This window comes from Mytilus galloprovincialis, chromosome 5, assembly GCF_965363235.1.
Source record: "Mytilus galloprovincialis chromosome 5, xbMytGall1.hap1.1, whole genome shotgun sequence".
Lineage (NCBI taxonomy): Eukaryota > Metazoa > Mollusca > Bivalvia > Mytilida > Mytilidae > Mytilus > Mytilus galloprovincialis.
Window position 1 is genome coordinate 92,045,050 of NC_134842.1, and position 15,305 is coordinate 92,060,354.

The following is a 15,305-nucleotide window of genomic DNA, read 5'->3' on the forward strand; positions in this document are numbered from 1 at the left end:
CTTGTGAGAAGAATTAAATGTACTTTCTGGAAAAATTGATCCTATCACCTTTTCAATGCAGAGTTTTACAGTCATAAAAGTTCGTTTTATACGAGGAAATTTTATGTCATCTTTATATCCGGTTTTAATTGTTGCAAATTATTTTGTACTGCATTTAATTTTATATTATCATAAAGCGACTTTTGTTGATGTCATATGCGACTCAAATAGTACTTATCACTTAAAAAACCTGCATCACAGTCTCGTTTTGAAAATAAAACCATCTGCTGGAGTGATGTCAATAAGCTAATAAATGAAAAATAGCAATTAATTATTTTAATGGTATTGAATATAATACTTCCAAAATGCTTTTAGGTCAAAAATATATTAATAGATAATATAAACAAGAGTTTTATTTCAGTGTTAATATAACTTCCATTTGAATCAAACAAACAATTGATACTGAAATTTTACGACATAATTTACGACATGTGAGATGCAAAATAAATCTATGATCAGAAAACAATTACACGTCGTGATATAAATACATCAGTCCAGCGTATTGCACTCACACGGATCTGAGATATATTTGAAATCCATTTTTCATAATTGCAAGCGAAAATTGTTATCATGCATTCCTTTTTAATTTGCATAACTGGTTTCTTAGTTTGCTATGTAGTTGCAGGTAGGCATTTATTTTTTCTTATATTATTCAAATAATGTATAAGTGCATCGTTACTATCAATAATAATTGTTATTTCTTGTATACTAAACTCTAATGTTCTTATCTGAATAATCCAAATTATGCAAACAATACTTTCATATAAATTTAAACTGTAGTTTATCTGATTCTGAATGTTTTCTTCTTTAAAACAGTTTATTTTCCGTTATTTTTTTCATGTATGTTTTTGTAAGCATCATTGTATAATGATATATAATCATGATGATTATGATTCAAATAATTACAATTCATAAAACTGTTATTATTGTTATTAAATAATTTATTTTCTTTTTCTACCTAACAGACACACAACTATAAACCTGTATATTCATAAATGACAAAAATGTTGTTTTTTTTACGATTATACACGATGTTTCCAACTTATTTCATTTTGGTTAAATAGTTTACAAACTATTATTTAAGATTTTCCAAATTGTCCTCTCAATTTTCCCTGTGCATATATGTTAATTTTCATTTGAATATATCTTATTCATACAGGCGAAAACAATGATTTGACGGGTGACACAGCTAAACTTGACGAAAACGTAGAGGTATGTTTCATGTGTTAGTCGTTGAATCTTAAGGTATTAGACGCTGATAGTGTTGATACATGTATAATCCTGATCTAGTTAATTATTGCTTAACCCAGAATGGTCTAAAAGCATAATATATATTAGACTTTGAATACCCGCAGCTCTTTACAGCTCTTTTCATAATGCTATCAGAACAAATGTATTTCTGCCTTGCTTGCTTTGTTTTTATCAATCTTTGCTCTAGCATTGTAATTAAGATTGACATACGAAAACAATATATAGAGGCGGATTTACACATTATAATAAAATTTGATTACCATTTAATTCGTAAAGTTTAAAAATTTGGTATATAAGAAAACACAGGAACATTATTGACTTTGTTACACTTTGTGTTTATCATTCAGACAATTGGCCTCTCAAAAGACGGTTGAAATAATTCAGAAACGTTCTCAAGGAAAATGAGTAATATGATACTAGGCAAAAAAAGAAACGTTACATGCATATAACAAAAACATGATTACAATAAGTAAGTGCAATAGTTAGCTAACATAATTTTGAAGAGAACAATAACAAGTTTTCTCTATTGAAAATAATATTGCACATGTTCGGACAATTTTAACAGGACGAGTACAGAATTCAGGTCAACATGTCAATACCTTGTATGACCACCTCTTACATTTATGCCTGCTGACACCTTCGTCGCATAAAATCAATAAGGCGTCGAATATAGTTTTAAGGGGTGTTGTTCCATTCCCTGAAAAGTGCTGTGCGGAGTTGGGCGAGCGTTTTCGGTGGATCTTGGCTATTTCCTATTTAACCTTGTCCAAGTTCGTCCCAAAGATGTTCAATTGGCGATAAATCTGGACATTGCTGGCCAAGGCAACACACGAATATGGTTATTCTCTAAAAAGGTCATCGAAATGTGTGAAACGTGACAACGGGCGTTGTCCTTCTGACAAACGTGGTATAAAAGATGTCTTCGGAGAAATAGGAGAACAACTTGAGCAAGAATTTCGTCCCTGTACCTTGTTGCATTTACGTTGCCAACGATGATTTTGAGCTTCTTGCGTTCCTGGTATGTTATTCCGCCCCATACAATGATTCCGCTACCACCAAACCGATATGTTTCCTGCACGCACGCATCAGCAAATCGTTAATTGCGCCTCCAGTATACCATGGCTCTGCCGTCGCTAAATTTAATGTTGAATTTAGATTCATCGGTAAAAAGAACCTGTCTCTATGTTTGCCTATTCATCGAATCCGTAGCCGAGTCCATTGAACTTGACGAAATCGGTTACGAACTGTTTGAGCAGATATTCTATTGTTATGTCTTCCGTGGGTTTGTTGTGCAGTTTGTGACGCGTTTACAAATCGATTCAGGAGATGAATGATGCTGATGTGCCTGTCTTGACGTAACGTCGTTTCACGTTGCCTGCCACTACGGGGGCGATCATTTGTTGTGCCAGTATCTCTAAGACGAGTCTTAAGCCTTGCAATAGTCATTTTAGAGACATTAAAATGATTTGCAACCTGCACTTGATTCATTCCTGCAGACAACAAACCAATAGTTCGTTCTCTCTCATTTTGACGTAGACGGGGCATTGACTTTCGTGTTACTTTTTCAATTTTTTAATGCGACCTTTCGTTGACAATCGTGTTCGACATAATTAATGACCAAAAGGACAGCTCGAGTCCATCTCTATACAGGTATATTTTTAAAAAAATGGTTATTTGATTAAAATCAGAAAATGACGTCACGTCATTTCCGAGTTTTTTTGTAAATGAGTAAATATTATAGATTAATCATTCAGGTTACTAGTTTTAATCGTGAAAATATTTGAAATCAATATATGTGATATTTTCAAATTAAAAACCAATTTTTTTGTCTTGTATATATCTGCTCGAAGTTTTAAAGTTGAGTTGGAACCGTGATATCGATTTCGGATTAAAACATTCAAATTGGTAAACAAATTGAAAATATCATATCGCTTTTTCAATACCATACTCGTATCAACCTCAGACGCAAATACATTATACAAATGCTGTGATCTGATAATAATGGATGTAAATTACTACTGGAAAGAATATAAAAAGTTTAATCACAGAAGTATACCGCTGTTCAAATGTCATAAATCGATTGAGAGAAAACAAATCCGGGTTCCAAATTAAAACTGAGGAAAACACATCAGCTATGAGAGTGAAAGAACGAAGCAACAGAACACTGAAGTGCAAGAAATAACAAACAACAATGTATCATACATAGAAAATAACAATTATATAACAACAGCAATATTCCTGACTTGGTATTAGATATCATGATGGGTTGAACCTGGTTTTGTGGCTAGCCAAACTTCCGCGCTGTATGGCAATGTTAAATATACCGCTAAAATGACAACATTACATGACGGGAAAACAGTAAAAATAAATGCAAGTTCAATATCAGGTAAGTCGCCTCCCAAAACATCAATATAATAATTGGTTCATTTCATATATTTCGCAGATTTTTAAATTTAAGTATAAATTGTATGAAAAAATGTTATCATATGTTGGAGAATTTGTCGAGTCAGATATTTCAAATAAAAAATTGCTAAGTTTTTTTTTAATTATTCTTAGAATGTTGATATGACTGTCTGATCTCGGTAATAATCATAGATTTTACAAAGACGGAGATCTTTCATTTCACGGATGTTTACCCAAATCCTCTTGTGTTTCACACTCACGCTAATTATTATATATAAATAACATTCAGCTATAAAAGTATAATTATAAGGAAACTTGACCTTCAAATTACCTCATTATTTTAGTATAAAGAAAAAAACAGAAATTGCATAAGAATATCATCTTTTATCAAATTCAAATTGAAAATATATATAATTGGAACAAAATGATGACTAATTGATATAGTTGACGTGTTTCTCTCAGTTTTAGTTTGTAACTCGGATTTGTTTGCAGAATGGAATAATAAATTACTTTTACATATGTCTGGCGCTTTTGTACTTTTAATTATATTAATGGTCGCTCTTCTGAACTGAATCTTTCATACTCATTAACTAAATACATAGTTATGGAGAACGGAACATATATAGATAAATTAACTAACTACATACATGTGTGAAATACAACATGTAAGTTACATAGTTTAACAAGGAGGACATACTTTACAATAAGGAATTTTTTTTTTAAATTTACACAGTTTTTTCAATGTAAAGTATTTGTGAATTGAATTAAGGAATGACTGTAATATTTTTTCTGTCTATGAAGAAATAACATAAAAAATTTGGTGCACACTGAATAACGCGCGTAGTGGGTTATTTAACAGTGTGCACCACATTTTTTATGTTATTTCGAATAGACAGAAAAAATATTACAGTCATCTCTTATAATTTAATTCTAAATTCCATTTTAAACCGTAGAAAACCATGAAAAAACGTTGATGACGTCACTGTCACATGACTAAATTATGTCTATGGGCTCATAACAAAATAACGTCAGCCAATCAGAAGACGCGTTACATCCAAAATTAAATTATTAAAAATTAAAAAAAGAATGTTTGAGTTTGGATATTCCCAAAAGTGATTGGATAACAATTTTGTTTATCTATCTTAAGGGATTCGCAATTCATAATGTAGTGGTATTCGTCACAAATTTTCTCCACCCCTTTGCGTTTAATGCATAATATGGTATCTAAATTATTTTTTTTGCAGGAAGACGTACTGATTCGTAATAAGAGACAAGTCCGTATGTTTATTATATATTTCATAAGTGTTTATTACATGTAAAGTCTTTGATATCAATCAAATCAAATTAAACTAAGCATTTGCTACTAGAAGACTTATTTATACTTTTTTGTGCGAAACTTTTTTTTATGAATTTCTACTATTTATTCTGTGAAAATATTTGTTAAGGTTGACTTCAACATTTTTCAAAGACTTATTTACTGTACTTCGAAAAGTGAAACAAACCTTTTTTCGAGGCCATGATAAGCAAATGACTTTTGCGTTATACAGAAAAGGTTTAGAATAATAATGCCTTATAAATTTTAAATACAAATCTTAAGAAATTGTCATGGTATGAATTTGTCATAACCAAGATTTTCAGACGCAGACCCTGGATTTAATCTTAGTGGGCTTAGGAATTAACAAAGTCATCTTATTTTGACTCAAAACTAACTGCAAGTTTACAATTATTATATATTTATTTTGGTAAAGGGAGAACGCGCCGTTTGACCTCTTCCTGAATTCGCACCTGGTTTTTATAATTTTTTATGAGTCAGACTGTAAAACCGGGAGTGATTTATGGTGCTCCAAAAGGTTAAGCAAATCCTTTTCAACAAGTGGTACCCATACAAACGGTACAATTTTTAAACACTGTTTGAAGCTATGCTTCGTCCATTAATATTACCAATAAAAAAGTAGGAAATTGTTCCTGAAGTTCATGTGCATGTACCACGATTATAATCACAAGTATAAACGGTAGACAAGAGATATCCGTGTGACCATACACAATAATGACGAATAAAAAGAAATGAGCCACGCGAAGACAAAAACCTGAGTGTAAAAAGTAGAATGAAAAAAATACTGAACTCCGAAGAAAATTAAAAATGGAAAGTCTCTAATGAAATGGCAAAATCAAAAGCTCAAAAACGAACATATCAATCGAATGGATAAATAACTCTGACATTCCTGTCTAGGTATGGATTGAACCTGGTTTTATAGTTAGCTAACCTTTCACTTGTATCAGTATCTTTGTAAATTTCAGCTATACAATATAGACATCAACGTTTCTGTGATGGAAGCCTGGCTCGCCTGTCTTGTCCTCTCCATCAAGTAATTGTAATGAAGCAAGGTTGGTACGGTGGTTTAAGTTGTGCACATCCTGGTCAATATTTCTATGTGGCCACGGCAACATGTGGTGAGAGTGTAAGAGAAAAGCTGTCAGATCTATGCGCTTTTGAGAATACATGTAGTTTTATTGTTAGTCAAGCTGTGATTGGTGGAGGACTAACAGATTGTTCCGAGGGTCATGACAGAGATATATTTGTTCAGTATGATTGTGGTGAGTTTCAAGATTAATTCATATATATCGTTTCAACCGAGGGACAATGTTTTTTGTAAAAGACTGAAACTGAAAGTCAAAACTAAAATAGAAATGTTTCTTAGATGCATCAATGATATATAAATATAATTATAAAGATTGAACTTACTCGGCGATTAGCTTATACATTTGCAACCTTTGGGGGAAGATAATGACAATTTAAACTGTACGCTAGTTACTTGCGTTTGAACCGTAAAAGCCATAACAGATCAGTCCTAAAAAAAAAATAAACAGTCCTTATAGATGGACGTCACAAAGTATAATGCTAAACTAGTTATTCGAATAAACGTTCTTTTTGTTTTCATCGTGCGCTGCTTTCAAATACGATTATACGTGAAAATATGTGATAGAGAGGTTCCCCTGTAACAAAATACCTTCCACTTAAACAATGTCTTTGCATTATATATAAATATAATACTCTCAAATTGTTTTCAGGAGAAGTTGTGATAGGTGAGTAAATCGTAACATAAATTCGATTATTTGGTCATATATCATGTATATTATCCTTATCATGTAGTTGTTCAAATGTAGAAATTAGTATAAGGTTGAATCTCTTAGTTGAATAATCAGATCGCTTATCCAAATTAACATAAAAAAGACGACCATCCGCCTTCTTTCTCAATATTGAAAGCTAGTTGGCTGAGTTAAAATTGGTTTAATGGTTATTTCACAAAATGAATGACAAGATAAACATCAGATCAAAGTTAACTACTGGTAATTATAGAATGTCGTTGATAATCTGTTTATCGCTATTTTACCTATGATGACGTTGTTAATTTCATTGACAACGGACACGTGCGAACTTAATTTCTAGCGATAATTTTTTATATCACTCTACTGGGCTGAGAAAGGAAATTACCAGTCAGTAAGATTAAAGGAAATTTTCGTAAAACAGTGATAATGAGTTGTACTGGTTTTTAATTGAGTTAGGTCAGAGTAATCAATAATCGCTACAGCCAAGTAATCAACGTCAATATATAATGACATCAGTTTCATCTTAAAACTTCAAATTTGTTCGGGAAAAAAAATCAATTACCAGTCAATAAAAAAGTAGATGCCAATGAGACAACTATTCATTCAAGTCAAAAATAAACAATTATAAGCTAAGTTTGGCCTTAACCACGGAGCCTATGCTCATACCAATCAGTGAGCTGTAAAGGACCCCAAACATACTAGTGTAAAACAGTTCTAATGTTTTTTTGATTTTGACATTTCTAGCACCAGCAGGACCAAAGGGAGAACGTGGACTACCTGGTCCAAAAGGTATGTTACGTAACATTTTTATACGGACCTTGCAGTTAATCTTAAAAAGTAATTTCACATTAGCCTTAAATATGAGTATCCTACAATGATACGTTAGATACCTAATTGTTTATTTACTAGGTGTATTTGATGATGATCGCGTTATGTTTAAATCCAAAAATTTAATCACCGCTTGGCACAATATGCAAAGTAAATGCAGGTATTGGTTCAACAAAAGTATGTTTTCATAAACATTTTTTTGAAAGGTAGGATTTTATATAGAAGAATTTATTTTTTGAATTGAAAGTATGTATTATTTTGTTCTGTTCCAAAACTTGTAAAACTTAAATATACAAAATCTTAGTATCATTCCCATAATCTACATTCTCAATACTTACCAATAAACACTTACTTTTATGATCTTATATATAAAATTACATACGGAGACTGAACATGTATGCATCTTTTTTTAGGTGAAAGAGGTGCCGCAGTGGTGAGTGAATGATAAAAATATTTTTATTTATACTTTCATTTTACGACATTGATACGATGTTTTGTTACTCGGTAAAGAAAGAGCAAACACAAGAAGGCAAATCAAGTTAACAAATTCTGTACTTTGCATAGAAAAAAAATCAGTGTTTTCTGGTTATTTTATCACAATTATTTCCCTCCGATTATAAGTTTGATATTTCTTATCTTGGTTGTTCTTACTTCACCGGTAACCAGAATGTCCAACCTAATAACAGGCAACTTGTCGACCTTATGTACCCAGTGATCAAAAGCCGGGAATATGGATGTAGCCTGTTGGGGTCAGTGCTTATAGAAGTTTACTATTTCTTCCAAGGCATAGTTGTGTCAACACCAAGTTTATAACAGTTCTGGGAAAGAACTATCATAGTCTTTTTAATAGGCTGGAGCTATAGAAAACAAGTTAAAGACTTTTCTCAGAGTGTTTATGTTAAGCTCAATCTATAAGGAATACATTATTAGAATACATATCACGAAATAGTATACAGTAGATATTGAGTATGATAGAATTCAACTATGAGGAACTATGACAAAAACTTAATCATATAATACAGACAAATACCACTGTAATACAGGTTCCTAACTAAGGTCAACCTCATACAAAATGTGACGGGGTTTAACTAGTTTGCTATCACCAAACCCTCCCTTACTATGAGACAGTGGTAAACATAACAACCTATGAACAAACTATGAAAATAAATTAAAAACGGTTTGATTAATTTCGCTGCCTCATTGACGGCTACTGGTAATATATTATTTTTAACTCTAAGAGTGGGACTACAATTCATTGCAATAACCAAGTGCCCTTTTTTACAAATATTTTGCACTTTTCTCATTTATGAATGAAATTAATGCCTGTTCAGCAGCTTGATAGTGATGATATGTGACGTGTATGCACTTTGATCTAGTACTGCTTAACCCGTCTGACCATATATCGATTTGGCTATTATATTTAGACCCTTTAAGGTCATTAAGCGATAGATATGTTGTTCTCACCCACAATATGTACAGAATATTTGACACGGGTTGTTAAGTATGCACATATCTCTCAATTTAGAACAACTGAACATAATGACTTTATGTATAGTCTTTTAGTTGTACGACAATGCATGCTTCTTCTTTTTCAGCCGACACCATAAAGTGAAAACGTAAGTAGTTTGTTCTTTACTTTGAAAGGGAATAAAAGCAAAACAACTGAAGTTGTTGGTATTTTTTCATTATTCTTAGCTACTTGTACAAAGTTATTCGATTAATAATAACCTGCTATTAACTGAAACAAATAAAGAAAACCATTCGAACATTGATTGATATATTAATAAAATCAATATGGCAATTATATTTTGGTTAAATAGAAAAAGAGAAAAAAAGACAAAATTACTTATAATTGATAGACACTTCGTGTTTTTTTTTTTTTTATTTTTTATTAGTTTGTATTCAGGCAAATTCAACTCAGTGTGGTATATTCTTTTCCTGAGTTTAAAAACATCATATGCATAAGTGCTTTTTACGTATTATGTTGCTGCCTCTCAGTCTTTATGCGACTGTCATACAAGTGAGAGGTTTAGCAAGCTAATAAGCCAGATTTAATCCACCATTTCATACCTAAGGAAATGCCAATACCAAATCAGGAATATTACAGTTGTTTTCCATTAGTTTAATGTGTTTCAGCTTTTGACTTCTCATTTTGCCGTTTGTTAAGGACATTTCCTTGGAGTGCGGTATTTTTGTTATATCATATTTTTCAATATGCTTTGGCAATAGCATGGTATGAAATATACTTTGTTACTTGATAGTTAATGAAATAATTTGGAAACGCATGTTTATACTGCTCATGCAAAGAAGACCTATATTGGATATAGATTATTTTGTAGTTAATATCACTACTGTAGTCTTTTAGTGTTTATACATCATCTGCTTTCCAAAAAGGGGGTTAGTGCGATCCTGGTGAAGCTAAATTTAGAAAACGCTCTTGATGAACCAAATGTATATTTTTTTAATTTTTCATTGAAAAAGATGAAAACTATTAACTCTTTTCTCTTGTTTCTAGTTTTTTTTTTTTACCCCAAACCTTATCGGTTTTGAGGCTGGGGATTATTCCTTTAATGTGAAAGATTGTCATCATGCCATGATCTACGTTGTATTTCTATTTTTGCAATTCATTTTTAAATAGATACATATACATGGATATGAAGGTATACATTTTTGAATTCAAGTGCTGTTTACGAAAGTTTACTATTTGTTTGGCTGTTTTGTTAAGTCTTTTGATTCTTTTTCAAATACGACCTATAATTACCTATTGTTACATATTTATTTATAAAGAAAAATAGATTCCATAGGTTTTTTTCAACATAATCCTTATGTTTCTTCATTGAAATACGTTTTCCTTATACATCATAGTATGTTTTTCTTTTCAGATAGAAAAATGTACATAGGAGGGATGTCAAACACTGTGTAAAGTGAATTATAGATTTAGACTAGCAAGCAGTTCAGCAGCTGGAACTCAGTTTTCATTTTCTATGAATTTTTTTTTATCATTCCTTTATTAAACGCCTGTAACTGAAATTTCAAAATCTAAAAAAAGTACTAAATTCAATCGTATCTTTTTGCTAAAAAACATTTTTCAAAATTCTGTAGATAAGAATTTCTTTTTCAATGTAGTGGATCTTTAGTAAAGCCAAGACATTTTATTCTCCACTACAATTGTACACTCAGAAAAATAAATAATTAGAAGTGTTGTTGTCTTTATAGCATGATAGAACTAAAAGTAGTACACGCAGACACTATGTATAAGACGATTATCTAGAAAGTAGGAATTTCGTCATTGCATCTTTTAAAAGTTTTCATTATAAATAGGAAACTTTACTGTAATATTCAAACACAATTCCTGTTCGGGCTATCAGTATTTCCTTTATTAAGTGTTGCTACTTACAAGAACTAATGACTCTTCATGTAAATGTTGAATTTATCTCATTTAATATTGAACGCTCGATACTTTATAAGTTAGACGACTTTTATGATATGACAATGCATTTAACAGTGCAAATACTCCTACTCTACATGCACATGTCGACAGTTAATTTCTGTACAGTGAAGAGGCCAAACTAAATGAAATTCTAAAACCTACTACAAACTCTGAAGCGCTAATACGACAAGGAGACCAAAAGTCAAGCCAAAACTGTAAACGGATATAGAGCTTCACTTGGGTTACAACGGCTGTGTTCAATTTCTTGTGCTTCGGTTTTTATTCCTTTAAGGCGAAAGATACCAAACGGACATTCAAACTTAAAAGTGTAAAATAATTTGACAACGCTTTGGCACAAACGTAAAAGGACAAACAACATTATACAAAACACAGCATTTAAAAGCAAACAATTCAACACGAACCCAAGCAGAAACGGAAATGATCTCAATTGCTTCGAAAAGGTAAGCATATAAGGCTGCACATGTGCCACCCGTCGTGTTGATCATGTTAGAACAAACCCAGATTATTTCGAATAATTCTAACGCGATATGTCACATTCATCAAAATTATTTCAACGAATATCATTAAAAACCATAATAATAGCATGAATGCAACTAAAGTAGCTGAGTTCGTTTTTTATCATGCGGAGAACTTTAGAACATGTTGTTTTGTGTGTTGTCTATCTCACTCTTGGTTTCTTTGTGAAGTTGTTTCCGAATTATATAACGTCTATAGTGTCAAAGTGACACAATAACATATTAGACAAATTTATTGAATATTTACATGTATATCCCTTTTGGTGAATGTACATGGAACGAGAAACATATTTTATGGTTGAATATTCGATGAAGGTAATTCGATGAATAATTTGGAATAAATTTCATACGATGTTTCTTTTACCTACTTTTTTTTTAAGTATTTATACCATGTTGATAAATGAACATGCTATGATTAACATAAGCTGTGTGCAAGTGTGCAAATATGCATACTACTCAGAAACCGGCGGAAAACATCAGATGGAACAGCATCGTCACTTTTACAAGCTTAACTTTGGGAACGATTGTCTTCTATCGACTTTTTACTTTTTATTTAGAAACAGATAAATAAATACGTACATCAATACACTACATTAATAGGGAGACAAGTGAAAAGTCACTTATACAAACTCCTCTTCTTTTACCTTATAAATCACAAAGACATCTATTAAATAACTCTGATATCACCTTTGGAAATTTTAAATGTTTTCCTGTTCAAATGATTCTAAAATGACTTCCCAATCAAATTAAAATCATACGTAACAGTTGGTTCTGGATTAAATGCAGTTATCTTCCTTTCAAAAAAACTTTTTAAATGGTTGTTGACATCTTCCTTTACATTTTGCTAATTAATAATTAAAAGATGTGTGTCCATCTTTGTTTGCAAAATAAAATGTGCGGTTGAAACGATCGTTACGTCGCCTTTAAGATGACCACTTGTTTTCAAGTGAGCGTTTACGGTTTACAGATTTCGTTAATGATTTTTGTCGTTACGGCTTCATTTGTTTATATTTAGACTTAAGAAGTGGTATGAGTGCCAATGATACAACTCTCCATTCAAGTTACAATTTATTAAAGTAAATCGTTGTAGGTCAAAGTACAGTCTTCAACACAGAGCCTCGACTCACAACGAGCAGAAAGATATATAAGGCATAAAACAATTACTAGTGTAAAATCCTCCAAATGGGAAAACCAACGGTCTAATCTACATTAAAAAAAACCAGAAACGAGAAAACTTATGAACCACATAAACAAACGAAACCCAATGGACATTCGATTCCTGACTTAGGACAAGTGCAAACAATTGCAGCAGGATTAAATTGTTTAATGGTACCAAACCTTCTTTCTTATCTGAATCAATAGTGTTGCATCACAATATACAAAGACACATGTCTATGTTGACTTTTTCGAATTATCAGTTTTAGGTAATACATATTGTTTCACTGTATTTAAGTAAACTATTACAGGTCAAAGTACGGTCTTCAACACAGAGCCTCGACTCACAAGAGCAGAAAGATATAAAGGGGATAAAACAATTACTAGTGTAAAATCCTTCAAATGGGAAAACCAACGGTCTAATCTACATTAAAAAAAAACGAGAAACGAGAAACACTTATGAACCACATAAACAAACGAAACCCAATGGACATTCGATTCCTGACTTAGGACAGGTGCAAACAATTGCAGCAGGATTAAATTGTTTAATGGTACCAAACCTTCTTTCTTATCTGAGTCAATAGTGTTGTATCACAATATACAAAGACACATGTCTATGTTGACCTTTTCGAATTATCAGTTTTAGGTAATACATATTGTTTCACTGTATTTAAGTAAACTATTACACGTCAAAGTACGGTCTTCAACACAGAGCCTCGGCTCACAACGAGCAGCAAGATATATAGGGCATAAAACAATTACTAGTGTAAAATCCTTCAAATGGGAAAACCAACGGTCTAATCTACATAAAAAACGAGAAACGAGAAACACTTATGAACCACATTAACAAACGACAACTGATGAACATTCGATTAGACATAGGACAGGTGCAAACAATTGCAGCGGGATTAAATGGTTTAATGGTACCAAACCTTCTTTCTTATCTGAATCAATAGTGTTACATCACAACATACAAACCACATGTCTATGTTGACTTTTTCGAATTATCATTTTTAGGTAATACATACCGTTTAACTGTTTTAAAAACTTTGAATGTTTCAAAATACTGATGATGTTCTACCCCAATAAAGGTATATCAAAACTGTATTTGCCAAAACGTTTTGGTATTTGGGTTCTTTCTTCTGTTCAATTTCGTATTTTATCAGGCTTTTTTAATGTTTTGAATCGAGAGTATTTTGTAGACGAAACGCACGTCTGGTTTGGTGCACATCAATTTTAATTCTGGTATCTACGACTTTTATCGTTATCATATAAATTACAATTACTTATATTACGAGAAATACTAAACATGCTAAACATGCTAACAGTTATCAAAGGTACCAGGATTATAATTTAGTACGCCAGACGCGCGTTTCGTCTACATAAGACTCATCAGTGACGCTCATATCAAAATATTTATAAAGCCAAACAAGTACGAAGTTGAAGAGCATTGAGGATCAAAAAAAAAGTTGTGCCAAATACGGCTAAGGTAGTTCATGCCTGAGATAAGAAAATCCTTAGTTTTTCGAAAAATTCAAAGTTTTGTAAACAGGAAATTCATAAAAATGACCACATTATTGATATTCATGTCAACACCGAAGTGTTTACTACTGGGCTATTGATACCCTCGGGGACGAAACGTCCACCAGCAGTGGCATCGACCCAGTGGTGTAAACAGTTATCAAAGGTACCAAGATTATAATTTAGTACGCCAGACGCGCGTGAGTCCATAAATAAATTTTATGTTTCAAAGGGAAATCGTTATGTGTGTTAATATAAGTACTTTGTAGTCAAAAAGTATAAAAACCAACTGTTACAGTTTAAAGATATTTGTTTGTTTATATTATATAACCTCCAATGTCAAAATATATGAATAACAAATAAACAAGTAGTACTATACATACAAAAGATACAGCCCGTAACAGAGAAGTAATCGAATTGATGTTTCTTTACCGTCAAAATTAGCTACGTTATCGACAAACTTAATTGAGTAGTGACCGAACTGTTGGTACTTTAACGTTAAAAAGATTGACAATGCTGACAAACTTTCATGTGTCGGTAATCAAGTTTAATACCGATAATATTGAAAATAATTCTAATAATATGAAACAAAATATGTCCATGCACCATTTCGATTGGGCGAAAAGTAGTTATTTCTTCAAAGTCAGAACAGAAAAAAAAAAGATTTATGGAAGGACGTCTTGATAGTATTATTTCCTTTACAATTTGACCCAAAACTAAAAGAAATATACTGGTAAACAATTAAAAAGGTGTTTGATAGGAATGAAGTCCTTTATTTTTTCGGACTACAATGTGTACCGTATGTGTGATGGATTTGAATTCAATCAATGACTTTGAAATGTTTTCTCATATGTATACATAAAAGGGAGGACTGATATTTGTACTTCTGTGAGAATATGTCTTCGTCCGTTTCACATGCCAAACTTTTTTCTAGTACAGTTTAAACGGGAAAATTTTGTTTAGAATTTTTTTTAATATGACAAAATAACGAGCAAAACTATTTCTTCACACAGAGAATATTTTTGTTTAGTAAA

The 15,305-nt window shown here is 31.8% G+C and overlaps 1 protein-coding gene across 1 annotated transcript; it reads left to right on the forward strand.

Moving 5' to 3' along the window:
- The first annotated feature begins 548 nt into the window (after window positions 1-548).
- Window positions 549-10,830, forward strand: LOC143074835 (uncharacterized). Its single transcript, XM_076250084.1, has 9 exons — window positions 549-664; window positions 1,199-1,251; window positions 4,938-4,971; window positions 5,992-6,288; window positions 6,763-6,777; window positions 7,546-7,590; window positions 8,043-8,062; window positions 9,225-9,245; window positions 10,512-10,830. Exons 1-8 carry the CDS (start codon window positions 610-612, stop codon window positions 9,234-9,236), a joined length of 531 nt encoding a protein of 176 aa, XP_076106199.1. The 5' UTR covers window positions 549-609; the 3' UTR covers window positions 9,237-9,245; window positions 10,512-10,830.
- The last annotated feature ends 4,475 nt before the right edge of the window (window positions 10,831-15,305 follow it).

Coding starts and splice junctions, on each gene's coding strand:
- LOC143074835 (XM_076250084.1), top strand. CDS start 610: ATGCATTCCTTTTTAATTTGCATAACTGGTTTCTTAGTTTGCTATGTA. Junction 4,972..5,991: donor TCGTAATAAGAGACAAGTCC/GTATGTTTATTA, acceptor TGTAAATTTCAG/CTATACAATATAGACATCAA. Junction 7,591..8,042: donor TGGACTACCTGGTCCAAAAG/GTATGTTACGTA, acceptor ATCTTTTTTTAG/GTGAAAGAGGTGCCGCAGTG.